The 17,081-nt window shown below is 38.1% G+C and overlaps 1 protein-coding gene across 3 annotated transcripts in view; it reads left to right on the top strand.

Annotated features, from left to right (window-relative positions):
• The window catches only part of LHFPL6 (LHFPL tetraspan subfamily member 6), a 42,366-nt gene extending 26,340 nt beyond the window's left edge, over positions 1–16,026 (top strand). For all 3 annotated transcript variants that reach the window (XM_034432248.3, XM_034432249.3, XM_034432247.3), the window contains exons 3-4: positions 12,013–12,111; positions 13,235–16,026. In XM_034432248.3, coding sequence (XP_034288139.1) covers positions 12,013–12,111; positions 13,235–13,353 — 218 coding nt within the window. In that variant the 3' untranslated portion in view covers positions 13,354–16,026. The remainder of the gene's footprint in view (positions 1–12,012; positions 12,112–13,234) is intronic.
• Positions 16,027–17,081: the final 1,055 nt, after the last annotated feature.

Below are 17,081 nucleotides of genomic sequence, written 5' to 3'. Positions count from 1 at the left end.
TTGTGAGATCGCCCACTCCAGACAGCTGCTCCTTCTGAGGAAACTGCAGGAACTGAGAGTTTTTTTTGGTTGACTCATGAGTCAAGTAGCTGGGAGTCAAGGAATTACAATTAAGCACAGACGTAAGGCACCCTATCTGAACACAATGTTTGCAAAAGTCTCACTTTTGTAAACATTTCTGGATGTAATCAATTTATAGATAAAGAGAGATTTTCTGAGTGGCAGGATAAAGCAGTCCACTTGGTGAGTCAGCACTCTTATTGGATTAAAAGGGGAGGGGGGAGAAGGGAGGGGGGAAATTCAAAGATTTAAAAACTTTTATCAAAAAGCTTAACATCTGCACAAGTTGTAGATAACTGAAATTGCAAGAGGGAGAGATTGCATTAGTGGATAATGTGGCTATGCAGAAAATCATTTCATCAATACTATTCCAATTTGTATAAAGGACAAGATATTTCTCTTGAAAAAAAATAGATGAATATTTTAAGAAACAAAATTACTGCAGATTCCAGGGGAACAAAAACAGATTATGAATGGATCTGACTACATGGTGGAGGGAGGGTTGCGAAGCTTTAAAAAAGATTAAAACTGGAAAGTTGGTTGGAGCAGATAGATTACCAGATTCTTATTATAAATGTTTTGCAGATGTCTTTTATGACCTTTACAAAATATAGTGAATTCTAGTTTACAGGGAGGAAGGATGTCAGAGAGCTGGAAAGAAGCCAATACAGAATTAATAGTAAACAATAAAGAGGGACAAGATTTGATTTTAACAAGAAACTATGTAGGCAAATATAATTATTGAATAACGCCTACAAGTTTAGAACAATTTTGGCTGATAGGTTGAAAATAATTTTACAAAAATTTATTGGATCAATGAGGATCAATATGTATTTTATTTAAAAAATAATTACAGAATAATATCAGAAATTTTGGAGTACTTGGAACAACACAACAGAAAGCTAGCATTGATTTTCTTACTGTAGTTGCAGAGAAGGCCTTTGATAATTTGAACTGGGCTTTCCTGTTTAAAGTTTTGGAAGGTATGAACTTTAGAAAGAACTTCATAAAATGGATAAGATCAATCTATAATTCAAAGAAAGCATATACCGTATTTTTCGGAGTATAAGACTACCTTTTCCCCCCTAAAAGAGGGTGAAAATTTGGATGCATCTTATACATCTTATACTCCCAAGTTCTGTCCAAAGTGATGTTTGAAGTAGTATTTGCCATCTTCTCTCTACATAAACTTTGCTATTTGCACGATGAGCTATTATAGGGAAGTGGGATCTGTTGGCTCCTTATTTTTCCTTTGTTTTACAGAGATCACTCCTTTCCCAAATGATCTCTGGTATGGGTGAAAACAGGAATGTAAGGCTCCATTTACTGTCTAAATCTGATGGCTAAACCTGCTGTTTTTGCCATCTGTCAAACTCAGATCTTACCCAGCCCCACATTAGGAGAATGATAGGTGGAATTTGTTTTCCACTCACAGGGAAATCTACCAATCATTGCTCCTTAAGTTGCCCCACAGTAAATTTTTATGACAGTGCCACTCAGTTTCTTTATTAACAAGGCAGTACAAGGCTTGGCTGTGGGGACAGAATCAATTTGCACTGGTATACCTTGTGTTATCTCATGGCTGGAGGACAGCATGCTAAAACATTTGTCTGGATGAACCCTGGAGTAACAAAAGTTTATTTTTAATCCAGAGTTATTTGCAACGAAAGCAACAAAATAACTCACTCCCCACTCCCCCAATAAGTTGAAATAGCCCAGGGGTAAAATCCAGCAGGTTCTGACAGGTTCTGGAGAACCGGCAGTGGAAATTTTGAGTAGTTTGGGGAACTGGCAAATGCCACCTCTGGCTGGCCCCAGAGTGGGGAGGGAATGGAGATTTTGCAGTATTCTTCCCTTGCCACGCCCACCAAGCCACACCATGCCCACCAAACCACACCCACAGAACCGGTAGTAAAAAAATTTGGATTTCACCACTGAGATAGCCCAAAGCAACTCTTTATGCAGATATAGGAAACCTCTGGTCAATACTGCTAGCAAACTCACCAGATTACTACTCCTATCCTGCCTGAAGGATCTCAACTGAAGTCCTTTTCACTGTCGTTTTTTCTACTTCTGCTTTGGGGAAATTTCTAGGTGAGCCCTATCAATCCATTTACCATCTACCCATTTTTTTCCCATGGGTAAACTTCCCACTGCTTAATGCAGGGCATAACTATGTTTAGAGCACTTTTCTCCATGTGGGAAGATATTCGGAATGATTACTTCAGCTATTCTACATGGAATATGAATATGATCAAATATGCACAAGTCACTTGAAGAATTCTAACGTTCTGATTGATAATGGAAGTCTTTGGAATTCCTTTGCTGAATAGATAGGCATCTCCAGATTAGGGAATAGCATCCTGAGAAACAAAATGTTCCACTTGTAATTTTTTGGCTATTGCCTATTTTTAATCTCAAATTAACGCTCACTGTACTTTCTGTGACCAGCTAAGTTGCTGCACCAAGTTGACCTTGAGCTGTCTCAAAAAACTAAATGAGGTGGGACCTTCTTAGTTCTTTAATAAAGCAGATTGTAAATCAAACTAAGAATGTGTTAACAATTTCTGGAAGAAGGAAATGACGAATTGCTTCCATATTGCTGCCAAGAAAACAGTAAAATCCGTGACATCTCCAGAAGACAAACTTGATTTGAGATTCTAATCTTTTTTGGTAAACACACTCCAGTTTCCCCAATATTAAAACTGCTGACAGATACATAATATATAAAATATTTATTTTTATTTTATTTTATTTTATTTTGAATTTGTATACCGCCCTTCTCCCTGAGGACTCAGGGCGGTGAACAGCCAAGTAAAAACATCAAGTACAAATATTAAAATATAGTTAAAATATATATATATAAATTTGGCTCCATTAATTAAAAACAATAAACAAAACACTTAAAAACACTTAAAAAATTAGGCCAGCCCGGTTTGCTGGAAAAGGAAGGTTTTAAGGGCACGGCGGAAGGCACTGAGGTCTTGGATTCTCCTTATCTCTGGAGGCAATTGATTCCAGAAGTAGGTGCCCCCACAGAGAAGGCTCTCCCCTCCCTTTCAAAATATTGAAAGATATCCCAACACAAAAGCATATCCCACAGTTGATTTGCCAGTCTTTAAGATGCCACAAGTTTCTTATTATTTTTTTTTGTGGCAACAAACCTTTATTCCTCCTCTTCTGTACACTACCCAGAATCACATGGCGATTTTAAAGCAAACAATTGATATTTTGGAACGCCGGGATTTTACACAGCATCTCATTGTCCAGGAGCAGGAAAACAAGCCACTGAAAAGAGAAAGCTTCCCATTTGTGTCGCACATGAGTGGATTGACTCGGTCTGCTGTCTGTGATGAATGTATGCAATCAACTGTATGTATGTTCTGCCCGTGAGGCATTGTCAGAAGCTTCAACTTGTGCGGATGAAATGGGGTTGGCAGGAACAAGCAAGACCATATTTGGTAGTCACTGCCCTGACCATCCAGTTTCCAGGCACAAAACCAGGGGTCAAAGTGTCCTCTATAAAACTCTCAGAGTTTCTTTCTTATGTTAAATGAACTTGCTTCCAATTCTCTACCGGCTTTCCCCTGTCTGGTGTCCTGTGGAGGGTGCAACATAGTTGATCAAGGAAAGGCTGATCAAGACAGAATTTCAAGTAGAGCTAACAGAGTTTTTGATGGCTTTGGTTTTGTGAAACAGCCTCCCAAAGGAGCTCACTTTTTCAGGATTTCAAAAGGGCTAAAACCATCCTTCTTTCCCCCCCTGTTAAAACACTTGTCCGGGTTGAACATTTAATTGCATTATCAGACTGTGCTCCTTATTCTTGGCTTGGGCACCTCTTACTGGAATGAAGGGGATTTAATTAGCTATTTTAGATGCCGTTTGAGAAGAGCAGTGCAGTGTGTAACCTTTATTATTAATTTAGTGGATTGAAGAGTCTGTCGTAAACACTTGGTTATAACACTTCTTTGTGAACAATGGTCACATGGGAAGTCATCATTGCTCTTTGCACAATATTTAATCGCGAGGTTGAGAGCCAACAGGCGTTTTTTTAAATAGAGTCCTAACATTGCTTCGCAAAAAATAAAGCTCAATTTAATGGCAGCTTGGGTGTCAGTGGAGCTTTAAAAAAAATCAATTCAGCAATTACTGGCACAACCTTTATCCCCAAATGCAGTTGCTTGTGTCCCTCACAATCCATGAATATATATTACTAAATTAATTCCTGCTTTCTTGGACCCCTGCTGTTCAGAAATAATTGTTTCAATAATAAAGAGTTACGTTCTTGCAGCTGCATCTAAGCAGCAGATCAGATAATAGCTAGGTCACTTCTCTCCCCGGGCCATGGATTCTTGCCAAAGAGATTGTGTGTGCTGTATCAACAACAGTCAATGTTTTCCTGTTCAGCTGTAGCTAAATTTTTCATGAACCCTGGCCAATTTGCCTAATAAAAACAGAGCTGTCTCACAAGCCAGCTTGCAGTATTTGCATGCAAATCTTTAGAAAGATCAGTGAGAAAGAGAGATGAACAATTCACTTTGGATATATATATATCTATATCTATCTATCCATCTATCTATCTATCCATCTATCTATCTATCTATCTATCTATCTATCTATCTATCTATGTATATATGTATGTACATATATATAAAAGTATTGGGATTGAGAAGGTACATGATGTTTAAACAGTCATAAAATGTGCAGTTAGCCTACTTTGAAGGGTTAAAATAGTTTTACAGTGATGATATGGGTGCATCAATTAAAATTGCATATTTACTTGAAAGCATAAAAACCAAGGGAAGACATTCTAAAACGAGCAGAATATGATTAATCCTTCAATAGAAGTGCTTGTAGATTTCTGCTGCAAGCAGAATGCATGTTTATTAGCTTCCATCTTGAAAATTCATTGCAACTATCTATATTCCTTAGCTTTTTGGTAAAGACCAATATGCTGCTGTTTCGGTTCTGCCTAACAAATAGTGAGAAACATTTTTATAATAGTTCTCAAATCATGCATGCATTTCATGCACCATTGAAGACAGTGGAATTCCAGTTCTAAATATCATAACATCAGCTCAAGATTATTTAATGCTAAACATGTGTATATGTCTTTAAAGTCATTCCGTGTAAGGAATATATAAGAGAACAACAACATTTTCCCCCAGGGCATCCAGTCCAATTTATGAACTCTCTCAGGACTTTTTGCATTGTACTTTTTTGAGTCGTAGCAAAATGTGACTTGTATTTTCCATTCCTTTCCTGTGTGATTGATGAAGCTTTCACAAGCAAGTATGTAGCAGCTTATGAATAACTGCACTAAGAAGGAAGACTAGAATAGGAAACAGATCTTTCCTAATTGTACAGAGAAGACTGTGCGTTTTTGTGTGTGTTTGCATTACTAGCTTAGAAAAGAATCTACATATCTATATAATAGTGCTAAATGTTGCTAATAGTGCTAATAGTGCTAAATGTTATGGGCGGTAGAAGTTTGTTCAAATGATTATACAACATATGTTAAAACAATTCTAGTAACACCTCAAGAGAGTGCATGTTAGTGTAGATGTTAAATAATATTTACTGCTTCCATTTCATCAGGATTTGAGTCCAAAGGAAGGTATGGACACCCCTCCTCATTTTATACCCTAATTTTTGAGCCTATATAATCTGCCAACACATGTTACATGGGCAACCTTAGACATGATGATGCCAAAATAATGTAATGTGCAGTGAGGCATCATGATGTAAGTTATATTTGTTGGTACTTCCATTGTAACATGGAACACAAGTACACAAAGGATGGAGTTGCATTCTTTCCTGTTCAACATTTCCCATTTTATGTATTATAGATTTTCATTATAGATAATGAAAATAACACAGTGACATGCAGACCAAATCTTCTGAATATCAATTCCTGTGCTTCATGATTATAACAAACACCATAATCTTAATACAATAGAATCTTATTTGGGTCATCTTCAGTATTCTATGGGTCTACTTCAGTTTTGAAATGTCTTTGAGGATTTCTTAAATATATTTATTGTATCAATTCTGTCTCTAATAAAGATGTGGTCTTCAGATAACAAAGAGCACTAACACTTATTTCCTCACATTTTAAATAAGGCCACAACCTTCTTTTCCTACCAGTATGCAATCAAGCACTGTGCTACAATCAATAAATTAGATTGAATTGCTCTCTCATTCTAGTGTGTTCAGTATTCAGGTGCACTCCTATGCACTGTTAGTCAAAAGCCAGTACCACTTTTATAGTCCATTGTGTACATTTATTATCCCTAGGATTTTACTCTTAGGCTTTACTGACATCACTTTGATATTACAGTAGAACTGTAATATCAATTATATACTTAATAATATACATGCAACTATTCCTAGACTAACAATTAACAATGTTATCCTTTAAAATAGGACACTATCAGTAAATTGAATTAATATATCCCCTCCTTCATGATGGCTAGCTGAGGGTTTTTAATCATTCTCCATCAACTGTAATCATTCTCCAAAAAGGAATAGTGTGATATATGTTAGAACAGAACAGAACAGAACAGAAAAGGAAAGGAAAAGAAAAGAAAAGAAAAGAAAAGAACAGAACAGAACAGAAAAAACAGAATTCTTTATTGGCCAAGTGTGATTAGACACACAAGGAATTTGTTTCCGGTGCATAAGCTCTCAATGTACATACAACAATATAGATCATTAACATAGGCCTTGTAAAATACATTCATCATAAAACATTAGATACAACACTTAGTGATAGTCATGGATACTAAAGAAGCAATCAACATAAATCATACTAGGATACTAAGTAAACAATATCAATTGTAAGATACAAGCAACAAAGTTATAGTCATAAGGAGATAGGTAATAGGGAAGATTTATTTATTTTATTTATTTATTTATTTTATTTTATTTGTATACCGCCCTTCTCCAGCAGGACTCAGGGCGGTGAACAGCCGAGATAAAACAGAGCATACAAAATTTAAAAAACAGTTTAAAAGATAATTAAATAATTTTGGCCACAATTTAAAACAGATGAGAATAATGAGAATAATGACCGTAATACTGCCTTTTTAGATAGTTTGACAGTGTTGTGGGAATTAGTTGTTTAGCAGAGTGATGGCATGGGGGGAAAATACTGTCCTTGTGTCTAGTTGTTCTGATGTGCAGTGCCCTATAGCATCATTTTGAGGGTAGAATTTGAAACTGTTTGTGTCCAGGATGCGAGGATCTGTAGATATTTTCACAGCCCTCTTTCTGGCCCGTGCAGCATACAGGTCCTCAACGGAAGGCAGATTGGTAGCAATTGTTTTTGCTGCAGTTCTAATTATATCACCACACTATTTCCTTTTGGGGCAAACTATGCTATTCCAAGTACAAAATGGAAAAGAAATAACAACCCGAAAAATCTTAAATGCATAAGAAAAGGAAATGCAGGTAGTCCTCCATTACGACCACTTGTTCAGCGACCATTTAAGTCATACTACGCTGAATGAAGGGGGACTTCAGACTGGTCCTCAAAGTTCTGGAAGTTGCACTCTCCTTATGAGCATGATTCAAGCACTTGGCATCATAAGCGCTCACTAATGATGGTTGCAGCATGCAACCATCATGTGTTCAAGTGATCACCATTTGCAACCTTCTCTACTGGCTTCCCACAAGCAAAGTCAATGGGGAAGCGATCGGGTCCTGTCTGTTGCTCCAGCTCCTGATGCCTTTGAGTTGCACCAAGCTGCAGCACCACCACCACACTCCACACCCCAGCTGCACTGCAGCAACTCCTGCCTGCTCTCTCTTGCATACACTTCCCACTGACCTGCCTGCAAGCTGCCTAAGGGAACACTTTTCATGGTTGGGACTTGTAATTTCTTGCTGGCTTCCTGATTGATTTTGCTTGTTGGAAGCTGGCAGGAAATCCCAAATCTCAGTCAGATGAGATCCTTGCAACCTGTGATCCTTGTTTTACAATGGGAACAGGGGCTGCTGGGATTGCAGTCAGTAAGTGATGTGATCACATGACACTGTACTTTATGTCTACATTGCTTAGCGACAGGGTGGGTTTGATTTAAATCATGTCAATTTAAATCACGATTTAAATTGTGATTTAAATCACTAGTAAAAAGGCTTGATTTAAATCAAGTCAATTGAAATCATGATTTAAATCATGATTTAAATCAGTAGTAAAAAGGCTTGATTTAAATCAACTCGATTTAAATCATAATTTTTAAAGAGCAGCTATCATCTCTATCCCGCAGCGACTCCTCCTCTGACCCTCTGTTGACTCACCAACAGTCCAATTCACTTTAATGGGATGGCTGGTGATGCGGCAGTGACACAACAAGGTGAGGGATGTGGCGGGCAGTAGATGAGTGGATGCCCGTTAACGGGCAGTGCCATGATGGATCTGAAACGATAGATGCTCTTTAAATGTAAGGACTCATTCTTGCTGGTATCCTTACTATTATATTTATTATATAGATATTTATATTAAATATCTTTAATATTATTATTTGCAAACAAAATGAAGATTTCCTATTTAGACTGCATGTTATCTCAGCTTGCAAAGCTAAGATTCATTGAATGAGTTTACCAAAAATGTAAATATTGCAGAACATACAGCCTCATGCTACATAACTAAGCTCCATTTCATGCTGAATAAACTAAATTATTAATGCATCTTAAATAGAAAACTATCTATTCTCCAGGGGGTGTGTGTGTGTTATTTTTATTTTTTTAAATAGTGGATTTTTATCAACCCTGCTTAGCGAAATTCTAGTGTCCCAATTACTATCATTAAACGAGGACTACTTGTATAACTGTACTCACCCTATTTACTATATTATTCCATTCCTTTCTATTTATGCAAACTACCAATTTTGGCTTCCACCAAATCCATACACTGGTTTATATACTGCCCTTTGTTCTTTAACATTTTGAGGATTGCATTAATTTGGCCATGATTTTCTCTAACTTCACTTTCCTTCCCACCCATTCATTCTTCTTTCCTATGTTTATTTTGTAACTTAATCTTTATTCATTCAACTTGAAACTGGGCATTCATTTGTATAAACAAGATTAAATTGCTGTTTATTGTATGGGATAGCTCAGCGGATGGTTATTCCTTTACATCCTTGCAGTTTATTTCAACAGGAATTGTATATGACTTACATACTCTTCCTTTGTTTGAATTTTCACGAAGTTCTCCATATGTTGTTTGACCTTTGGAAATGGTTCTTTTTAGTTATTTTATGTTCTTCTTGCTGTGACTCAAAATACTGGGAACAAAGAAACAATTTTCTAAATAGCTCTTCCTGTATATAAATCTCTCTCTGTTCTATGAACTGTTTTAATTATAATTCCAAACTATGAAAAAGATTTGTAAGAAAATACATATTGGGGTTTATGCCATGAATTCATATGCCACAATCTTTTAAAATTTATTTTTATTTTTATTTATTTTTCCACCTTGGGTTCAGCTGCTTCAGCCATTCATTTAGCAGAGGTGGGGAGCTATGGCCACACTGTCTCAGGAATTCTGGGAATTAAAGTGCACAAGTTATAAAAGGGCCATAGTTCCCCATCCAATTTAGAGCTTGAAGATGGAGTGCATATTACTGCACAGACCCATAGTTATAGAAAATTACTTTCTTCACTCCTCCTATTCCTTTTTCTTTTAATGATCCTGTAATCCCTTGCATCGAGGTTGAGTCGGGGCGACTGAATGGAACTGAACATTTTGGCTGGATACCCTTCCTGATGCCTACGTGAAGTTCACAGCAGACAATTACTCATTGCAGCCAGAGAGAGAAATATCTGCCGCTACCTAGGATCGAACTCACAGCCTCCTGATTGTGAGACAAGAGTTCTACCCCTAGGCTACCACACTGCTCTTCTGAACTCCTCCTAAATGTTTGCAAATAATTTAAAATAAGTGTACTGATAAAGTGACGTTTTCTACAGGTGGTCCTTGACTTCTAACATTTGTTCAGTGATAATTTGAATTTATAACTTTGAACAGTCACTACATCATGGTTGTAAATTGAGGACTACATGTGTCTCTTTTTTAACATTGGCGTGAACTTCTGTGTCCCTCTGAGTTCTTCCTTCTTGGTAGCCTCTTTTCTTCTGGTCAACTGCAGGGCAGTTCAGATTGGAAAACTTCCATCTGGAGTTCCAGAGAGCTCAGGAGCAGGTGGTTTTCTCATCTGACAAACTCTTGTAAACTTCCTGGTCTCTAATTTCACAACTCATCAGTAAAATTAAATTTTATGAATGAATATAATTTGGATTTTTCTATTTGGTTTCTATTCAGGTTCACATCTTATGAAAAATGTGCAACTTCATTTCTTCTGCTTATATGAGCAGTCCACTACCTCAGATGCTTGCCTCATCCCATCCACTTAGCCTCTAGTCAAGGCTCAAATGAGCCATTGTTCTCCCATCCCACTCACCCAAGCAGAGAGACTACACTGCAAACTCTAGTCATATATGTAGCTGTCTGGAACAGTACCTGGTTACAGAATGATGGTGTCATTACAGATTTCAGCACTTTGTATTTAAATGTAAGAAAAAAAGAACGAAACCTTGATGGCCAGGAGATCCCTCCTCCTCCTCCTCCTCTTCCTCCCAAATACATACACACAAATATGAAGCATCAATTTAATGTTACCCATTTCATTGTGAAGCAAAGGCAAAGGCATTGTTTTACCCAGAAACTGCCATATCTTAGGAAATGGCACACTTATTGAGAGCTTTGTCAGTTTACTCAGCTGGAGGGAGCCCTTAATTGGCTCTTAGTTTTTCCTATTTGATCTCAGCATTTGAGGCTTCAAAGTGGGTAGGAGAGAGGAAATTGTCCTGGATGATAGTTAACTAAAATTGGTAGGATCTTAAATAAAGCTGGTTTGGGGGGTGATCACACTTAAAGGTCAGTCTTAGAAAAAAAATCCATTTTTAAATATTATTCTGGTGCAGCTGATGTAAGAGAAACCATTTTCTAGTGGAATGTGACGTAAAGCTGAAATGAATGCAAAATAGATCCCACTAAAAAACGCTTCAAAGGAATAACCAGTGATCATCTGTCTGGATAGGTTTATTGATTTGATGTTAAATACATTGCATTTACTGATGCCTAAGGAATTGCTTCCTAGTGCATAAATTAAGGCACCCACTACATTTAGATTTAGATTATGTATTCTTAGATGCAAACACTTCTGAAGAATTTATCAAGATACCAAGAATCATAAATGCATGCATGGATGCTGGGCAGGATGAATTGCAAAAAGTAAATTGTTATATACAATTGATAAGATAACGTCTTCACTTGGATTGCTGACATGTACTCCTTTTCAACATTTGTATTAGTTTTTTTGTGGGGCAGAGAATCAGAGCAGCCTCAGCAGATAGCGATACTTGTTTGACCCTGTCTAGCCTGAGAAGCTAAGCAAGATACTTGTACTTGATAGGAGCTTTTCCGAAGACTCCAGAACTGAAAACTGGATTTATACATTCTGGAAGAATGCAGTTGTCGACCATTTCATATTGTTGTCAGGAAAACTACATAGATGTGCCCATAACATCACCCTAAGCTAAATTAAACCCGATGGAAACTCTTTAAGAAAGAGCAGCAATTTGGTCCATTTTTCTTTGGTACGATACAAATTTCCCTCTTGCTGTCAATATAGAGCATGATGTTCAACTCATATATTTTAATCTTTCTATAAATTCCAAAGATGAACATTACATTTGGATTTTTGTTTGTTCAGTAGAGAGAAAGTTAGAGCACTCAGTAGTAGTCCACTTTTTTCTCAAGGGTCCACCAGCTGTGGACACAGAGACGGGAAGATAAACAGAAAATTAGGTCTGCCACCAATCTTCATTCATGTCATTCATTGACTATAGTCCGGCTAAAATTATGTTGCTTTCTTTCACCTGTAGGTTTGTTGATTGGTTCTGGGTGTGCTCTCTATCCTCTGGGCTGGGACAGTGAAGAAGTCAGACAAGCCTGTGGCAATCTTTCCGACCAGTTTGAACTAGGTGAGTAATCCTAACCTTGTGGACAATGGCCTTAAATGAAATGGAATCACAAAACAAAACCAGAAAGAGAAAAACACACAAGAATGAAATAAGTGAAGAAAGAATCTTAAGAATCCTTAAGAAATGGAACAGCTGCCCAGCCAAAATCTATGACTAAAGTAAAGCCATTTCAGAGACTCATGCCTATGTGCTAGTTTAACTGTGGTTTGGTCTTGGCTGTGTTTGCATAACATGCTGAGATATAAATCATCTATAAACTGCAATTATTGGGTTTGCTAAAATTGTAAAGCAATAATAATATAATTAGACAAAATTTCCGTCTTTTGATTGCAAGAGACCACACAGCTTGGATCCGCACATATACCATTGCTGACCCATCCTAGGTTCTTGGGGAAAACTCAATGTGTATGAAGGTCAACACCAGCTACAGAGCTGGCAATTGTGATTTCACATTGTTGTGTATATAATTTTTAAACCCATTATGGTTTTTAGACCATAGTGTGAACTGCTTCCTTAAGTATATTTTCTTCCCTAATTTCTGCCTGCTCTACTACTTTAAGTCTTGTAATGTGAGTCCTCTATCCCGTAAAGTTTAACTCATTTTGAAACGGTCATCCTGAGTTGAATGTGGGGGATCCTACATACAGAAATCAAAAAGGATTGGGTCCTCCAAACCATACTGCAATAGAGGGGGAAATGCCCTTGTTTTCAGAGATGGTTCCTGATTCCTGAAGATATACCTAAGTGCAAGCTGAACTAAGTTTAGGGGCAGATATCTGGACACCGTTTTTGAATCTAAAATGAGTTTTTAATCCCTAAAAAACTCTGATGAGTGCGTTTTTATACAACACCCCAAACTCCTAGGCATTTGATCTGGGCAGGCATCTCTTGAAGGTAAGAAAACTTCAGACCTTTGCCTATCTTCATACAAAGGAGCCAGCATGTTTACAAACTTGGTGGTGAGGAACAAATGAATATGGCCTACGAATACATGTGTTTTCCTTCACTTATTGAATACAGCATTAAAATGCTACTGGTATTAATCCAAGGGGGGTGGGGAATAGAGAAAAGGAGGGCAGGACTTCCAATAATACTGTCTTTGTGTGTTTTGTCTCCCCTGCAGGCACCTGTGAAATTGGCTGGGCTTACTATTGTACAGGAGGAGGAGCTGCAGGGGCAATGTTGATATGCACTTGGCTGGCCTGTTTCTCTGGCAAGAAACAAAAACAATATCCTTATTAAAGCCAGAGCAAAACAGAACAAAAGCAAACAGTTTTGGGGATAGGGGTGGGGGGGGGAACAGTTTGTATGTTTTCTTGAGAAGATGCATATTAACTCTTTATTGTAGCCAGATAAATGCAAACAAGAGTCAGTGAAGTTGGAACCGATGTGTGATACTGTGAATAAGAAGGAGGTTCTTTGGGTCTTAAGGAGGATCTCAGACTGAGAATCTTAGGGGGGCCTAAGTTCTAACTGTATTCTTCCTAGCCGGTTATGGGCATCGTCCAACCACATGAAGTATCCCCTCTCATGAAGGGTGGGGAAAAGCGATGGGATTTTAGCACACCATCAGTTGAAAAGAGTTGAAGAACGTTATCTTCAAAGACAAGGATTGGGTCTTAGAAAAGTTTCTCAGCAAATAGAGAAAGAAGAAAGGTGGCGTTTCTTCCCCTTTGTAACCTGTTTGTACTGTGGAGCAAGTGCCAATTTTCTTAGAAGTGTGGCTATCACGTATCTATAGGGAGACCTGTTTTTAGGCCTTAACACAGTTTGCCTTTAAGGGCATCACGGGGCTGGCGGATTGGCCTTTTACAGAGTATGATTTTTTTCCCCCCTCAAATTTGAATCTGAAGTAGGCAGGGGCCTTCTTTGTGGGACTCTTAAAAGCACAGCTTCCTACATTTGCACAGACACTTTCCTCCTCAAACGTACACAACAAATGTTATCCTCGTGGATCAGGTTTGTGGTTTTTTTAAAAAAATGTACAGCCTTCAGGTATTTGACCAATCTGCCTGTATATATGTGTGTGTGTGTGTGTGTAAAACAAAGCAGTTTGAGCAGTAATTTGCTGTGGCAGTTACTGTTACTCAGGCAAATTTCTAAAGCCAATATAAATCTTGTCACCTCTGCCTAAAAGCACAGAAATTCACTCCAGACATTTGTCTTCACCTATGCATATTACCAGCTCATTGTTTCATTTACAGATTACATGCAGATTTGGCTAAATTACCTATTTTATAAAAGCCTGGGTAGTGAAATACATCTGCTTTTTCAAATGAAAAAAAAACAACTGATTTTAACGGACAATTGGAAACAGTAAGCTGGTGGGTGTAGAATGAATTTAAGACCACACGAACATATTCTTCAACTTCTAAATGCCTCGAGGCAGATTTTCACATCAGAAAAATCTTTCATAATCACACACCTGTAGTATAAAGTATGATCAGCCCTAATTTTCATACTTCATGATTTGTACATATTCAAAAGACTTTTCATCCAAATGAACAAAGCCACATACATCGTTTCAATGTATTTTCCCTCGAACTTCCTTTCCTTATACATTTAAAATATTTATTAAGAATTTTTTTTCATAGATTTAAGGACAAATTTTAAAAAAAAATGAGAGAAAGAAAAAGGGGGGAAACTAAATTTAAAGACTATATGATTTCTGACATGCTTTTCAACAGATAATTATAATCTTATTATCCTTCCTCCCTCTTAGATATTATATGTCTCTTCATCTTATTTAATCCATATCTTTCTTAATCTTCACCAATGTATTTTCCCTTGAACTTCCATTTTCATCTATGATCAAGCATACACTCTATGCCTTTTTCTTAAGCATAGTACACACAAACCTCCCTCCTTTATCAGGTAATTAAAACAAGAAAAAGGGAACATTAACCCCTCCATGCCAAGCTTTCCCTCTACTCCTTCCCTTGGAGAGAATTAGCATATGGTATAAATATGCCCTTTGCTCCTCTCTTTCCTTCATATATTTACTGGGAAGGACAGCAGGGGAAGTGCCACTACCTCTGCTTCATAACTCTCATGTGAAGGGAAGGGTTGCACAATGCTTGTTGCAATGCAAAATCTGTTTTTCTTAGACAGAGCACACCTCTTTCGATGATGCACAAGACCACAAAGGTCAGGCCACCACTTTTACTGGGCCAGTTTTATTTCTTTGCAACCACTACATTCCCTGCGTATTTTATCATTGCTACGGGATGCAAAGGCTACAACCTGAAAGTTCCAACCCAAATATTTCAGAAGGGATCAGATCTGCAAACAACCTGTATTGGAGTTGGAACATTCAGGGACAAAAGGCTTTGCCCCTCCCACTCCCTTGCATTATGGGGGAAAGACCCCCCCCCAAAAAATACCAATACTGTGGAATAGAGCAGTTGCAATAAGTACTCTGTGCACTTAGTTTGTTTTTGTGTGTGTGCGCGTGTGGGTGTGATAAATTTGAATTTCAGTATTATGCCACATTTTAAACAAACGACTCTAATGGACTTACGGGCCATTTTTTTTCCCAGTATTTTATATAGTGTAGATGTGATCTCAAGTTTTATTGTCGTTTTCAGAACTATATCAATTTTATTAATCTCAACATTTTCTATGTTATTAAAAATGCAATATTATACTCAGCATATGTAGCCTTTTAGATAAAGAGTATTCCTACGAAGGGACACCTCTGTCCAGTGACACTAATGTGTATGGCACAGTAGAATATTACTACTTATACAAGGGCAATGAAAAGCATCTTCCAGGTTTTATTACTAATACTGTTAGTAATTATTGTTGTATTGTGCTGTATTGTTTATTTTAATATTCATTTTTATAATGCAGTATAAAACGTACTATTTTGTTAGTACTTTAGAATCTGTATAAATAAATGTCTTCTTCAACGGTTCATTTTCCCCCATATAATCAAACATTTGGCTTAGTCCAGACTTAAGCAAACACTGTCTATGGCTGTGATGGAGAACCTATGGCATGCGTGCCAGGGGTGGCACGCAGCGCCCTCTGATGGTACGCAAGCCGTCGCCCCAGTTCAACTCTGCTGCGCATGCACGTGCACCTCCCGCCGGCCAGCTGGTCTTCAGGTCTTGTGCATGCACATGGGTGGGGGCGTATGCAGGGGTCTGTGCGCACATGCATGGGGTGGGGGGCCCTTGCATGCATGCATGGGGGCAGGGCACATGCACATGGGTCACACGTGCATCCTCGGGGGCCGCATGCACATTGCATTTTGGGGGGGCCAGGCTCACTTGCGCTTTGGGCACTTGGTCCGGTTAGCCATCACTGGCCTATGCTTTAAACTTTCCCTCTATGGATCATAGGAGCGAGATATTTGCAGACATGATGCCACACCACATGCTGGAACAGGACTCAACAGAATAAGGGGGAAATTGGTGCCCTTGCTTCCTTTTACAAAAAGGGAAGGGTTAAAAGGTCCCAACCACTTATGCCTCCTAAAGCAAAGCTGCCTGCTTCTCTGGCAGCAGAGAAGAGGTACCGACAGTAGCCCTTGTCTCCGTATGTGGAATCAAGTTCCAAAATGGTCATAAAAAGGGAGTTCCATCCTGTGCAGCTGCCATTGTACATGGAATGTTTTTGGGCCCTGAACCCACGGTCTTTTAGCTGTAGGACCTGAAATATCAGAATATATGTGAATATTTTGGAAAGAGTATACAGGGAGTCCTCGACTTATGGACACAATTTGAGTCCAGAATTTATGTTGCTGAGTGAGAAATTTGTTAAAATGAGTTTTGCCCCATTTTATGACTTTTCTTGCCACAGTTAAGTGAATCGCTGCAGTCATTAGTAAGTTAGTAACACGATTGTTTAGTGAATCAGGCTTCCCCATTGAGCTGTCAGAAGGTTGCGAAAGGGGGATAACGTGACTCTGGGACACGGTAACCGTCATAAATATGAGTCTGTCGTCAAGTATCTGAATTTTGATG

This window comes from Pantherophis guttatus, chromosome 1, assembly GCF_059756535.1.
Source record: "Pantherophis guttatus breed Tessera chromosome 1, ASM5975653v1, whole genome shotgun sequence".
NCBI classification, from domain to species: Eukaryota; Metazoa; Chordata; class Lepidosauria; order Squamata; family Colubridae; genus Pantherophis; species Pantherophis guttatus.
The sequence above is the reverse complement of the archived record's forward strand: the minus strand, read 5'-3'. Positions and strand labels throughout refer to the sequence as shown.